Genomic DNA, 13,796 nt, shown 5'->3' with positions numbered 1-13,796 from the left:
CCAGGTAATAGCAAGAACTTGTCGAGGACAGTGCAAAGTGCTTGGATCAGCGAGCGAGCTACAAACGCCGAGAAAAACACGAGGTCCCGATGCAAAGGGGAGGCGAATCAAGACTGCACTTGCCGTGTCATGCCATCCATATCTCTGTCTCGCTTCACACACGCGCTCATCCATCTGTCACTTCCGGCTTATCCAGGAATATATGGGAATTTAACATGTATTTTTGCATCTAAAGCCAAGCACCATACAAGTTTGACATATAGAGAGGTACGTGCTGCGCGATAGAGATAGCAACGATGCAGTCCGAATAGTCTCAACCATATATTTTCTGCACAAAGAATCCGCGCACTTCGGTTCTAACATCGCCCAACAATATCCAAGAAAACAACGAATCATACAAACAGTTCATAATATGTCATTCAACCATCCTGGGGTATACCAGGAGGGCATCCGTAAATGATAATGTGGTTAAAGATCGGGAGGGTACGTAGTTCATATCATGCAGGCCTGAAACACCAAGGAAACGGGTTTTTGAGCTCATCAACGATTGTAGGTGCAGAAGAAACGACCGATGTGGTCGTCAAGCTCGTTTCTAAATATACCGGTGCCGGCACCAGTATTCCACTCTTGGAGAGCAGTATAATAATATGTCATAATGTGTGATAGTAAGACAGCAATTTGTTGGAACGTAGATTTTGAGTCCGGTGACGGTCAAGGTCTAGTAGTGTGTGGTGTCACATTACACCCGCACGGATGCAATTGGTGGAAGGGGAGGAAGCTCCCGCAGTGGTGGTGGGAGAGGGGGGGGCATCATCTGTGGCATGCTTCGACGGTTCAGTAGAGCTCGGCTCTTCTCTGTCTTCGGGCTAGAAGAAGACCCTGGCAACGCAGGCAAGGGACCAGACGGTGGCGGTGGCATAGGCGGTAGAACCGAAGCCACTCGCATCTCATCTGACGAGTGGCGGCGGTGTCCGATAGGCGTAGAGCCGGTGTTGATGCTCGCTCGTCTCGTCTCTTTCTGCGATGTGCACGGCTCGGAGGAAAATGAGCCCACGGTGGATTGACGGCGTGCGATACCCCTGGTCCAGGCGAAAACCTGCGCATTCCCCTGTTCTTGGGGCATGGAGGAAAGTTGTTTTGTGGAGCGCACGGCGCGCATATCTGACTCGAAACTGTTCTTGCGCAGACCGGCAACCGGGGGTCGGCTTCGTCGGGGGCTTATGCGATAACTTGAAGTGGGGGACGTAATGCGGTCGCTGATGGCCAAGCTAGAGCGCGGAGAGCTCATGTCGGACTTGCCGTCTGCGGAGCTGCGCGGGCTGTGTCGCCTCGAGAAACGCTGGCGCTGTTCTCTGACCTGCTCCTTGACGGGAGACAGCCTGTGGTGGGTGCCGTCGGCAGTAGGTGGCCGGGCGGGCAGCTCAGCTCTGGGTGCTTGGTGGTCAGCAACCATGGAAAGAGGTCGCGATGATCGCAGCACGGGAGGTGGCTTGGACCGAGCGAGACGCGATGCAAAACAGGCGGCATTTGGGGAAGGCGGAGATTGCGAGTTAGAAGAGGTATTGCGCATGTGAGAAAACCGACGGGCTGACGACTGCGGTACACTAAAATTGGGGGCAACAAGGCCCGTTGGCGACTCGGGTGCCTCGCTTGTTTTGTAGGAAAAGGGGTCCTCTTCAGATTGTGAGTTGCGAATGTTGGCTTTAACTTCAATGAACAGTCCAGCGGCCTGCATGGTAGAGCGCCTGTTGGCTATGACGGAGGCATTGGGTCGAAGTTTTGCATCAGCCTTTTTTGAGCTATGACTATACTCATGAGATTCGCAGGTTTCGGATGAATCGCGGGGGAATATATCGACAATAGGGGAGCGCTCTGGTGAGGATGCAGCGGAAGTTAGAGCAGTCCTTCTATCGGCCGACGCAAAGGAAAGACGGTTTCCATTGCTGTCTCGCAAGTTGTCGAGTTGTCTACCGTCCTGCGATACAATGCTGTTTGTTGTCGAGATTTCGTCCAAGCTCTGGTCCCGGCTATGCTGAAAGTCGCTCACTCTGAGGGTAAGTTCGTCATCGCCGTTACTTGCTGGTCGACGACTAGGGCTCTGGGAGAAGCGCCTGGAGTCCCGCACGACCATAGCTCTGGGCTCCAGCTTTGGGGCTGCAGGACGTTCAAGTACGCCGGTTTCCGACAGCTTGCGCCGTCCGCCAAGCTTTTCAATTTCACCGCGCAGGGTAGCCATCCAGCTGTCTAGATCACTGGGGCTCTCGAACACCATTAAGATGTTGGTCGTTTCGCGCTTTTCTCCCGCGAGGATGGACAGCTTGGAGAGAATTGATCTCGGTTCATTCGCCGGGATGGCAGCCTCTGGCTCGGATGAGACTTGCAGAACCCAGTGCTGGCCAGGAATCGAGTCTGTAACAAAGGCTGCAGAAGTATGGCTTAGCTTGAGGACTTTTTCTGGCAAGCGATCATAGTTGCCCGCGCCGGAATACTGCAGTAGATGCCCCGATGTGGTCAAGAGATAGATCTTAGATGTCCATTGCAAGTTTGACAAGGACATGTTCTTTCCATGCTTCTTCTTGGTCTTTTCTTTGGAGGCGCGTTCCTCCGCGCTTAGCTGTTCAGCTGCTGAAGCGGCAGAAATATTCTTCTCGTGAAGCCGCAAAACCATTTCCGTGGACATGGTAACTGCAGGCAGGGTCGCCTGACGAATAGTTTGCGGGAACGCCTTGAAGAGCTGCGGCATCTCCCAAGCAGCGAGCGACTCGTGGGATGCATTGTCCTGGAGAGAAGCCTTGCGGCCAGGCATTACAGGCGGCAAGGCGTGGCTTTGGCGACGAAGTGATCGGGCTCTCGGGACGGACGAAGCGCGCTTAGCCGAAGCAGACAGGTCGTCGGATTCGGGAAGAGGTATGTGTACGTTTGAGGCGCTGCGATTGTCCGATGCGGCGGTTTCTACGAAACGCAGATCAGATTGACGGAGACGGTGTGCAGCAGTCTGCTGATCGGGCTTGTCCTTGACGAGTTTTGAGCGGCTAAAGATGTGTCGAAGACTTCGCTTGGAGGACTTGGGCGCGAGCGTGTGGTGAGGTAGCTGCAGTAGCTGTTGTGGCGCATGCTGGTTCAGTGGTAGAGGCGGCTCGGCTTGGGCTGGTTGCTTGGTGGCATCGGCCAGGTAGCGATTGGAACGGCGGGATCTCAGAGAGAGGTAATGCGAGGGCCCGCGATTATCAGTGCCGGCGACGGCCTCGTCAGGAGGCATGGCAGGCTGATGTTGCGTGTATATGAAGGCTGGAGATTAGAGTGTTGGATCAATGTTGTTGTAAAAGAACAAAACTGCCGGCAGCAATGGCGGTGCAAGCACAACAATGGACGAGGCGGGTTCGGCTGTTGACCTTTGCCAGCATGGCAGGGCAGGTAAGCAATGACCAGCCAGGTCTTGGGGCAAGTGCAGGGTGATGGGTCAAGGTTCTAAGACAGTGACTCAAATATAGGCGAGGGGGCGAGGTAATGACGGCAAAACAATGCGAAGCAGGCGGCAAATCGATGCAAGCAGGCGGCGGAGGATTAAGCAGTCGGGTAGATTTTCATTGGCGGAGAGGGAGCAGCGGGCTCCGAAAGCAAGCGAGGGGTGATGCAAAAGAAGTGTATGGATGTACGAAGTAGGACAAGGTAGTACGAGGTGCCGAGGCGGCTTGTCGTTGTGGAGGATGGATGACGAGGATAAAAGGAAGGGCGGATATGCCGAGGTGGATGATCAAAATGGCGAGCAAGACGGGGAATCGTGAGAAGGAGTTGTAAAACGACGGAGAACGTGTAAAATGGAGGCGACAGGGTGTAAATAAGATATGGCGAAGGAATGAGGAATGGCGTGTGGGCGACAGGTACGGATAACGGCGCAAGAGAATCGGAACGGGCTCGCATCAGCAACAACGCGTAACAGTACCAGAACAGTTTACCAGACTCTGACGAGACTGACTAGTCGTTGAGCGAGCGCAGGCAGGGCGACCAGGACCAGGGTTCATTTGGTTAGCGGTCGATGGGGCGGAGGAAGGGGGCGTGCGAGGTCGTGGCCCATGTGGGCAAATCGCGGATTCAAAGTTTGGCGGGTGGATCGCGGTGCGTTGAATGGCGTTGGATGGAACCTAAGGACCGGGTTGTTTGTGTGGATGGTGCGGTGGTTTGGTGGATGGCATGATGGGGAGCGGACGAGGCCGTTGGGCGGTGGTGTGAGGTGGTGTGGTGTGAGTGTGAGTGTAAGGTGGTGCAAAGAGGAGATGGATGTGTGGGCGGTCGGTGGGTGATGTGTGTGATGGTGATGATGATGATGGAGAGTGGTGATGTGATGTGATGGATGGTGTGGTGTTTTTTTTTTGTTTTTTGCTGTGTCTGTCTTGGATCGGCTCTCCCTCCACCTCAGCACCCAACAACCAAGTCTTTTAGGGGTTCAAGCCACTGCAGGACGCTGGTCTTTCGGCGCATGTGCCCTGAATCTAGGTGCCTGTGCCCTGTATCTGCGCGCTTGTAATCCACATCTGGTGCCTGGAACAATGGATCGACGCAGCCGAGGATCCCGCTGCGACAGTCAGCCTCGGCGGAATACGACAAGCCGCAGTCTCATTTTGCAGCAGAATGTCTTATTTTACGAAATTTACAAACTTAGCTTGATGACGCAAGAAGCCAGTAGGATTTTTTTCTCTTTTGTCCTTCGCTTTCTTTTTCTCCGGGTGCCTGTTGTTGCACGCACATACGATGACATCCGGAGTTTGCCAAAGAAGGAAAAAAAAGAACAGTACCCGTTCGTACAAAAGCAAAAACGAACGCCAGCGGTAATTGCAGCTGCATGAGAATAATAACTACCTGAAAATTGGCTTGTATATGCACATTTCTACAGGGGTATCAACCTGTCACAGCGAGAGATGGCTGGTGTAGAGGGCCCAATGGCTTGGTAACCCCATCACCATTCGGCCTTGCCTTGCAATGGTGTACATTCCAGGTGCGGAGTAATCAATTCTGAAAAAACCACTTGATAATGGCATTTATACTGGTAATAATCCGGAATCAGAACAGCCTACGGAGTGCCTATCTAGGTAACATATTCTTCTCCAACACAGCTCGCGCTCTTCCAAATTATTGTACTCGTTAATGCTAGTACACCGGGTGCATCGAGGCATCGGCGCATCCAGTCAATGCACTGCTAGCGATTGCTACCCAGTACTACCTCAAGTATCCGTACCCCGTACGGAGTATGCAGACATGCTTTGGCGATTTTTTCAATTGAGGGAAAAGCGTTCAAGAGTAAGGATTACCTTGTTTTTATCCATGTTCCGCACAGTCGTACCTACAGGGGTGCATAATATATGCACATGCATGTACTGTGCCTGTGGCACATGGAAATTGTGAAATATGACCATGCACAAAATGTACTCGTACTGCCCGTTCCTGCCTTAGTGCCTGCCCCCGCGTCTCTCCCTTCTCCTCTCTTCTCCTCCTCCTCTTCCTCTTCCTCTTCCTCTCCTCTCCCTTTTTCTCTTGCAAACTTTTCTTGGCTTTCCTTCTAACCATTTCTCAGCATCCCATCATGCACCACCCATTTTGACTTTTTCAACCCCCGGCCCCAGCTCCAAACCCCTACTAGTACGCCGTTTTCACTAATCAACAAGGATCCAAGCGCAAATCCTCCAGCGCGTTCGCGGCCTGCTCCAGTCAACCCCGGGGCGCTCTTCCGGAGGCATCCACCAACTCCACCGCAATGCCTCATCACATGCGCTAACCCGAAATTCGACGCCAACTGCCCATCGTCTTATCCCTCTTGCCGACAAAACAATGTTGCTCCTGGTCAAAATACATCATCTCGCATCACAAAGGTCTCGATAACTGATCCGACACATGCAGCCTTGCGGCTTCTCATCTCAAGTCTCAAGTCTCAAGTCTCAAGTCTCAAGTGGTGGCCATCGCTCGCAAACCGGTCACCCATCGCCGAACTCCTTCCGATCGCACCATCACAATTTTCATTGGTCAAACTCATATCTTCTGAAAACCCGCAAACTTGTCTGCACCAAATCGCACCAACGTCCACCATGTCTTTGTTGTCTCCTGAACCGATCTGGCTACCAACAGAGTACAACCCTTCATGCTAGATCGAGACAAAGCTGTTGTATGCCCAGTCAGCTTTGTTTCTCTGCCGGCACGCTCCAGATCTTGATCGCATGACTCGAGAAGCCCACCTTCTGTGCTGCTCCGCCTTCTCTTACACCACCACCTGCCTCGTAACCTTTCCCACCTCACTCTACTTCGTAGAGATCACCCACTCATACCCGGCAGACTTGATTCGCGGTTTTTCCTCATTTATCATTGAGCCCGCCCCGGACTAACTTGGTTTGAGTCAAAATCGCTCGTCGTCGTCCTTTTAGCAGCTCTCGCGCTGGCTCTGTTCCTAGCCTCAACCAACCCTCGTAACTAAACTCTTGGCGCCACAACTGGGGATCCTACGAGTCAACCTCTGAGCCCGTCCGCAAAAACAACACCAAATAACTAATCGGCAAGAGTCGAGCCCACTCCTCGCAACTAATAAACTCCAACAAATCTCATCTGCCAAATCTTCAGCTCGATTCAGTTCCGCGCAAGCTCTTACAGCTGGCAAGCCAAAGGAGGTCCAGCCAGCCCGATCAAACTGAAAGCTCGGCGGGCTTGTTTCAATCTTTGCCCCAGGCAAGTACCGACACACCGGTCGTCGGCTGCATGCTGAGTGGACCGCAATTGCGATTTCGGCCACTGCCTTCTCATAGACGACATACAAAACCCTGCCGGTGCTAACGCTCAACCGGAGACATGGCTAACAAGGATGCTTTGCTCGCGACTTCAGATTTTTGCTATTATAAATAACTTGATCAGGCAATGTTCGGGGCTGTACACTTTGGGAACTCGTCAATAGCCACCGTTGCGGGCTGGACGCTCAGGTCCCGTCCCGTCTACTGACAGGGGTTGGAACCCGTCGTCGCTGTGGCCCAGGAGGTTCGCTGGCAACAAACGTGTTTCAGAGTTGCGACACATCTCTCACCTTTGTCCTTGCTGGTAATATGCAGAACAGGAGCGCACGCAATGACCGGAGCTGTGCGTACCCGTCGAATTTCGAGCTACCAACTGACGATGAAACACTTTTTTTCCGCCTTGTCCCTCGCACGAACCGCATCGGTTTACCTGATTCATACCTCTGCCATCAGATCCTCCGGACCGCTGCCCTGCTCTGTGGGTATCGTCAGCTTCATGCACCTCGACACGCTCACCGCCCCCTCTCCCTGAGTGCTTCGATATACTCTTGCAGAACATATCTGCAATCTTATTATCCAGCTACCAACGTGGCAAACACCGCGTGCGCGGTTGCTGAAGTAGATATACGTCCAGCTTGGAGGACTAAGGTGGAAGTAATGGTATGTCTGTGCGTCGACTAATAACACACGCCACGTTTTGCATCGCAGCGGCAGATGCAATGGGTCGATTCGTAGAAATACTTCGTAACTATAGCTCAAAATTCGGAGAAGATGCGACGCGCAATGGTCGCTTTACCTCAACTACACCGAAAATGAAAAGTGTGCGCTAAACAGTACGAACCAACGCTCTTCCGCCCGACTCTAGCTCCTAACGCTTTGTAATAAAGGAGAAGAGCTTTAGCAATCTACTTCGTGGTGGCTTTCAATTCTCTTCGGGCTATTTCTTAACTTATCTCTCGCCCCTCCCCCAATTATCGCATCATTCACCATGGTAAGTACAAGGCTGTCTTCGGCCTTACGAGCCCACTCAAGTTTCGTCTCATCCTGAGCCGGGGTTGCTTTTCTCTGTGTACATCACATTACTCACAACAAATGGCATGGTCCCGTGTGCTGCTATCTGAATGTTTGCTTGTTACATGATACTCGGATAACTAGAGGAAGGGCCCCCGCTGTCAACAAGGTTGACGCTGGTCGTCCAGAGCTCGGACCCTGTTTCTATTCAACAAGCGGCCATTTTATGAGTCTTCTGATTACGAAGTACCTGTTGTCTTTGCCTGACGAGCCCAAGCCTAGGATGAAGACAGATGAGAAGAGGAATGTCATAGCAGCATCCATGCACAAGCTTGTCGCAGGCTGCGCTTTTATGCACTGCTGGCGCTACGTCCCGGGGCATTGCGCTTGGCCGAAGAACTATCCCAACTACAACAGCTGCCACATGGCCGCTGCCGCTGCCGTTGCCGTTGCACTCTGACCAGTCTGTTCTTCTCTCCTACGACTGTGCCTCACAGCCGACAGAACAAAGGCACGTACACAGCGTTTCATGGGACAAAGAAACGCGCCGATCGCCACCAAAGTCTAGTCTGCTCCGCACCTACTGGGTACCTATTGACTGATCAACACAAGAAGAACTAAGAAATGTGCACCCCCCATAGCATTCATGCTATGGGTGTCAATGCAATGCGCTAGGATAATCTCTCTGAGCTTCCGGCTGTTGCCCAATTACGACCGTTGAATTTCCTCCCTTGAGAACTTTTGCAATGGTCCTATTCGTACCAGTAATTCTTTGTTTTTTGCGATTACGTTATAGGTGACCGAGGCCAGTACATTCGTCTTGGCAACGGCCATAACCAAGGAGGAAGAAAGAACAACAAGCCTATGTAGACTTTCTCCATGGGGAACCCGAGACGGTTATTTCAGAAAATTATTATTCTGCTCGTTCCGTCTCAAGATCTCTCCTTTCCTTTTGTCAGCGTCGCACGCCGGGAGAAGAGACCAGCGAAAAATAGGATAAGATACCGTGTTGGCCACGATGTTTACTAGATGGGACAAGTTTGTTACAATTAGAAGCCCTCATCTCCTGGATAAATGCAGAATGGGATGATTTTGGAGTAATATCCAGGAACCCCGGGCTAAAAGAGGAAGGATGTCGATATTGGTTGGTTGTGGGACATTTGGCCGACCGTCTTGACGGGGAACCACCCAATGAACATCACCGCGGCAAGGGTTAGCATTCGAGACGCGGTAGATGTAAAAGGCACTTACAAGGAGTGTTGGTTGGTAATTTAATCGCCATCGATAGCTTCGTCATGGCAATATAGGTGGCGCTTGCGAGCAATCCCAGGCCATATCCCAACCCAACGCGCCACGCCTACCGTCAATTTGTTTGTTTGGAGCCTAACGGTGACCATTTACGTGAAGATATAGAAGGACACTAGTTGCCAGGAAACTTGATTGCTTTGTAATGCGAAGTATTATTGCGTCGTTGGGTGGAAGTTGGACGTCGGCGATGCCGAACAAATGTTATAGCAATACGTCAGGTTACTATACTTGCCCAAATTACCAATAACACGAGAAAATAATTCGTAGGTGGCATACTCTAATCATGTCTTTCGTGCTGCTCATTATCTTCCTTGTTTTTTCTTCAACAATATGTTTCTTTTCTTTATGGCTGACGCGCCAAAAGCTTATTGAATCGTTCTTCGACAGTGCAGCCTGTTTGTGTCGATGTCATCATTATCGCACAGTAGTCGGGCCTCAAGTTGGTCAACCACGCAATAACCGATAGGATACCACAAAGAATGGGCGACGGTGACTATTTTGCCAACGATGACCAAGTCGAGTTGGACATGTTGGCCGATGCTGCTTGCAGTTAACACTACCCGTGCCTACCCTGGAACGGCCAGTCAGGGTAGATCTAGGCCGACTTTCCGGTTGATTCATCTTGCGGAACTGAGCACTAATTTGTGCAGCTAGCAGCAGCTCCCAAGAAGCGAATCATGAGAGAAAAAACGCAGGAGTAAGAGAAGAAAAAACCCAGAACGAAGTCGTATCTAGCACGTACATATGTAGTTAGTTGTCTGTATTGCGTGGTTGGCTTGTGAGGTAACTGTCTACCAGTATCTACTACAAGAAGCTGGCTAGCGTAGCTCAAGCTCCAGCCTCCCTCCCGAGTAGCTCAGCCACAAGCTGGCTGCAGTGGCGGCCCCGCCATTGACGTCGGATCTGGTGACTTGGTCCGGAAACAATATGATTATCTGGTTGACGCGCAGCTCATTATCACACTCCACGTCATGGACACACTTGTCCGCCTCAGATTCACTTGATTGATTCTTTAGCAGTGAGACTCGCCACTTGTTACAAACTTGACAATAAGCCGCCCGACACCGCGCGACTACCCCGCCACCTGCTACCTGCCACCTGGGTTAGCTTCAAACGACGACCAACGCCAACCAGCCCATCTACACTCATACATCGCGCCACGTCCTATAAACTCAGGCTGTATCCGACAATGGCCTCCAACATTGACACATCGGCCCCTCAGCGGCCAGAGTCTCCTACCGGCTCGCCTCGCGGGCCCTCGACCACCTCCCTTCAAGCTGCCGCAACCGTCAATGCCGGCCTCAACAGAGAGCTCTCCCCACGTAAGCCACATACTCTCCTCAAACACCGTATCTTGTCGTTGAACGGCCGCGGTAACACCCACCAAGCACCCGCAGGCTCGTCGACGGGCTCCCTCACTCGTGGTCAGCGGTCGTCGTCCAACGCGGGCCGGCGCCGGTCCAACGTCTTGATGAACCTGCAGCTGAACAACCCCTCGATCCCCGGCCCCGGCGAGATGGTGTCGGAGTCTGGCATCCCGCAGCATCACCGGGCTCCAAGTCTGGGGGAGCTGCACCAGGAACTAGAGGCCGAGCAAGAGGCCCATGTTGTACGTTTGCCTTCCCCCACCCCCTCCTCGCGCAGCCCGGCCCTTCTGCTGATTTGCATCACTTCCCTCGCCACAGAACCGCCTGCTGCAGATGATTCGCCAGCAGCAGCTCGAGCTTCAGCGGCTCCAAGCCAACAACCCGAACCACAGCAGCGGCCACGGCGCGTCTGCCGAGGACAGCAGCGCCGTGTCCGACCGCCCGGCAGGCCCGTCCTCGCACGGCCCGAGCCCGGCCATGCCGCTCGGATCGTACCCTCGCTCGCCCGTGTTCCATCACCGGCCGTCCCTGGACATGGCTCGCGCCGACCTCCACCGCCGGTCTAGGACACCGAGCCGCGGAGCGTCCCCGAGACTGCGATCCACCTCTATTAGCGCGGAGAGCGGCGACTGGGCCTTGGGCGGACGCGACGAGAGCGCCTTTTACCAGGCGGAGGCGCAGATGCTCACGCGAGAGAACCAGATGCTCAAGCATCGCATAAACGATCTACGTAAGGCTAATGAATGTAGAGCAGGCTGCGCTCGTGTGGCTATGGAATGCTAACTTTGACGCAGAAAAGCAGCTTAACGAGCTCTCGGCCAGCCAGGGATCGAACGAGCCGCCCAACCCGTCCGGCCTCGTCCGCTCAAGTTCCGCGGCCGATCCAGCGGGCGAACCTGCCGAGGCAGATGCATAGAGCTTGCACGGAGAAGAATCGACTCTTGTCGCAGTGGATGGCTGAAGGGCTCAAGAAGGAGCTGATGCATACACGTTTTGTATGTTTTATGACTGGGAATTTTGGCGAGCAACGACCAAATGTACGATAAACAGGACGATCGAACAGTGTGCTCCTCATGCTAAATGGCTTTACTAGATAGCAAGTGTTTTTGCCAGTTTTACATCGCTCACAATGCATTGTGTATTGCTATTTGGTCCAGTGCGCTCTACCAGGGTGAGACTTGTGGGGGGGTCATACATATATCGGGGTTCCGGCCGTCGTTGTCGCGGGCTTGGTCCGATATGGCCCGGGGCGGCGACATCGGCTCCTCTTAACCTACGAAGCTGATGCTTCTTTTTTAAACAAAAAAAAAACACCCCATTTCTCGCAATAAGAGATTTATATACTCGAGATTCTTCAATTGGATTATCGATATTTCACCATTGCTGAGCGTCGAACTCGGATCCAATATTCCCCACAAACCTGTGGTCGGCAGTCCGCTTCTCTTCTCTGGCGCTCAAGTCCAACCAATCCCAAGCTCGTCAACTTACACCTCCCATCACCGACGCCTCTACCTCTACACAAGCCAGCGCAAAACTCACTGAGAATGCTGCCCAGGCGAGCGACACCGTCGCTGGCATTGCTGCCACTCAAGTCCGGCTCTCCCCCGTCGGCCGCTCGAGCGTGCTTCAGTGCGACGGCGGCGCCGCGGGCCGATTTCACGCATGCAGTAAGGAAATCCCCCCGTCATCCCATGTGTTATTTTTTTATTTCTGCAACCCAATACACCCGTCGAGACGGCTCACCATCATGGATGGGTCCTGGAAGGCGTGAATTGTTTCAAACGCCCCCCCCCCTCCTCCGGTCGGTTCCTTCGTGGGGAGAGGAGACCCTTGACCGATCGTGCATTTCGTCTCTTCCAAGGCTCGGCGTTTCAGAGTCCCAGCTGCTGAAATCTGCCGATAATGCTTACTCCGCGGCTGCCCTTTCCGTTTGGATGATTGGAAATTGAATTGGCTCTTTACGTCATCGCCAGCTCCAGTGACAAATGTCGTTGCTGCGAGGCGGGTTTGGGCTCACTCTGTGTCCTGAGAGCCTTGGCCAAACCAGGCAGGCCGCGTCGAGCTATCTATCCTGTTTTTAAAACCCCCTCAACCAGAAACGACTTATGAAACCGGTCCCTTGCTGATGTGGTTCTTTCTTTTTAGGTCATTGGAGGCGGCGTCGTTGGCATCGCCGTCGCCCGGCAACTCGCGCGGCGCTCTGGGGGTTCGACCGTGCTGATCGAGCGCCACCCCGCGCTCGGCACCGAGACGAGCGCGCGCAACAGCGAGGTGATCCACGCGGGCATCTACTACGCGCCGGGAAGCCTCAAGGCCCGGCTGTGCGTCCGCGGCAAGCAGCTGCTCTACGATCTCTGCGCCCGGCACGACGTCGGCCACCGCCGCACCGGCAAGTGGATCGTCGCGCAGACGCCCGCCCAACGCGCCTCCCTCGAACGCTTCCACGCCGCCTGCCGGGACACTCTCGGCGTGCCCACGCGCTGGGTGTCCGCCGCCGAGGTCGCGCGCGACGGCGAGGGCGTTGTCGCCGCCGAAGGCGCGCTCGACAGCCCCACCACCGGCATCGTCGACTCCCACGCGCTCATGGCCTGCCTCGCCGGCTTGCTCGAGGAGGACGGCGGCATCGTGGCGCTCAACTCGCCCGTCGTCGGCGTGCGGCCGGAAGGCGGTGGCTGGGCGGTGGACGTGCGGGACGGCCCGGAGGGGGAGGCGTCGACGATCACGGCGGACACGGTGGTCAACGCCGCGGGGCTCGGCGCCGCGCACGTCCACAACATGATCGTCGGCCCAGAGCGGCGGGTCACGCTGCGCTACGCAAAGGGCAACTACTTCTCGTACGCGGCGTCGCGACCGGCCGTCTCGCGCCTGATATACCCGGTGCCCGAGCCCGGGCTCGGCGGCCTCGGCACGCACTTGACGCTCGACCTGGCCGGCCGCATGCGCTTCGGCCCGGACGTCGAGTGGGTCGACGGGCCGGACGACCTTGCCGCGCTGAGCACGGACACGCCGCGGGGAGCATCGCGGCTGCGCGAGGCCGTCGCGGCCATACGCACGTACTTGCCGGGCATCGACCCGGACTCCCTCGCGCCGGACTACGCGGGCATACGGCCGAAGCTGGTCGGGCCGGACCACAAAGGGTTCGTGGACTTTGTGATCCGCGAGGAGGATGGGTTCCCCGGATGGGTCAACCTGCTCGGCATCGAGAGCCCCGGGCTGACGAGCGCCCTTGCTATCGCGGAGAGGGTCGAGGAGATGATGTACGGCAACGTGAGCGGTGGGTAGTAACTCGTATGGACGGCCGTGTATCAGCGATGCGCATGTTCGGCGGTAAAACATGTCATCT

The 13,796-nt window shown here is 54.6% G+C and overlaps 2 protein-coding genes across 2 annotated transcripts; one reads left to right on the top strand and one right to left on the bottom strand.

Moving 5' to 3' along the window:
* Positions 1 to 739: 739 nt before the first annotated feature.
* On the bottom strand, positions 740 to 3,259 carry ISF_05540 (Soluble quinoprotein glucose/sorbosone dehydrogenase; the record flags this gene model as incomplete). The annotated part of the gene is made up of 1 exon (XM_018849145.1): positions 740 to 3,259. The coding sequence occupies one exon, from the start codon at positions 3,257 to 3,259 to the stop codon at positions 740 to 742; it is 2,520 nt and encodes an 839-aa protein (XP_018703716.1).
* A 7,016-nt stretch (positions 3,260 to 10,275) lies between these two features.
* ISF_05539 (L-2-hydroxyglutarate dehydrogenase) lies at positions 10,276 to 13,735 on the top strand (the record flags this gene model as incomplete). Its single annotated transcript, XM_018849144.1, has 4 exons — positions 10,276 to 10,695; positions 10,772 to 11,183; positions 11,248 to 11,312; positions 12,599 to 13,735. The coding sequence occupies 4 exons, from the start codon at positions 10,276 to 10,278 to the stop codon at positions 13,733 to 13,735; spliced, it is 2,034 nt and encodes a 677-aa protein (XP_018703715.1).
* Positions 13,736 to 13,796: the final 61 nt, after the last annotated feature.

The sequence above is a fragment of the Cordyceps fumosorosea genome (genome assembly GCF_001636725.1).
Source record: "Cordyceps fumosorosea ARSEF 2679 chromosome Unknown scaffold_13, whole genome shotgun sequence".
Lineage (NCBI taxonomy): Eukaryota > Fungi > Ascomycota > Sordariomycetes > Hypocreales > Cordycipitaceae > Cordyceps > Cordyceps fumosorosea.
This window is presented reverse-complemented; position numbering and strand designations above follow the sequence as displayed.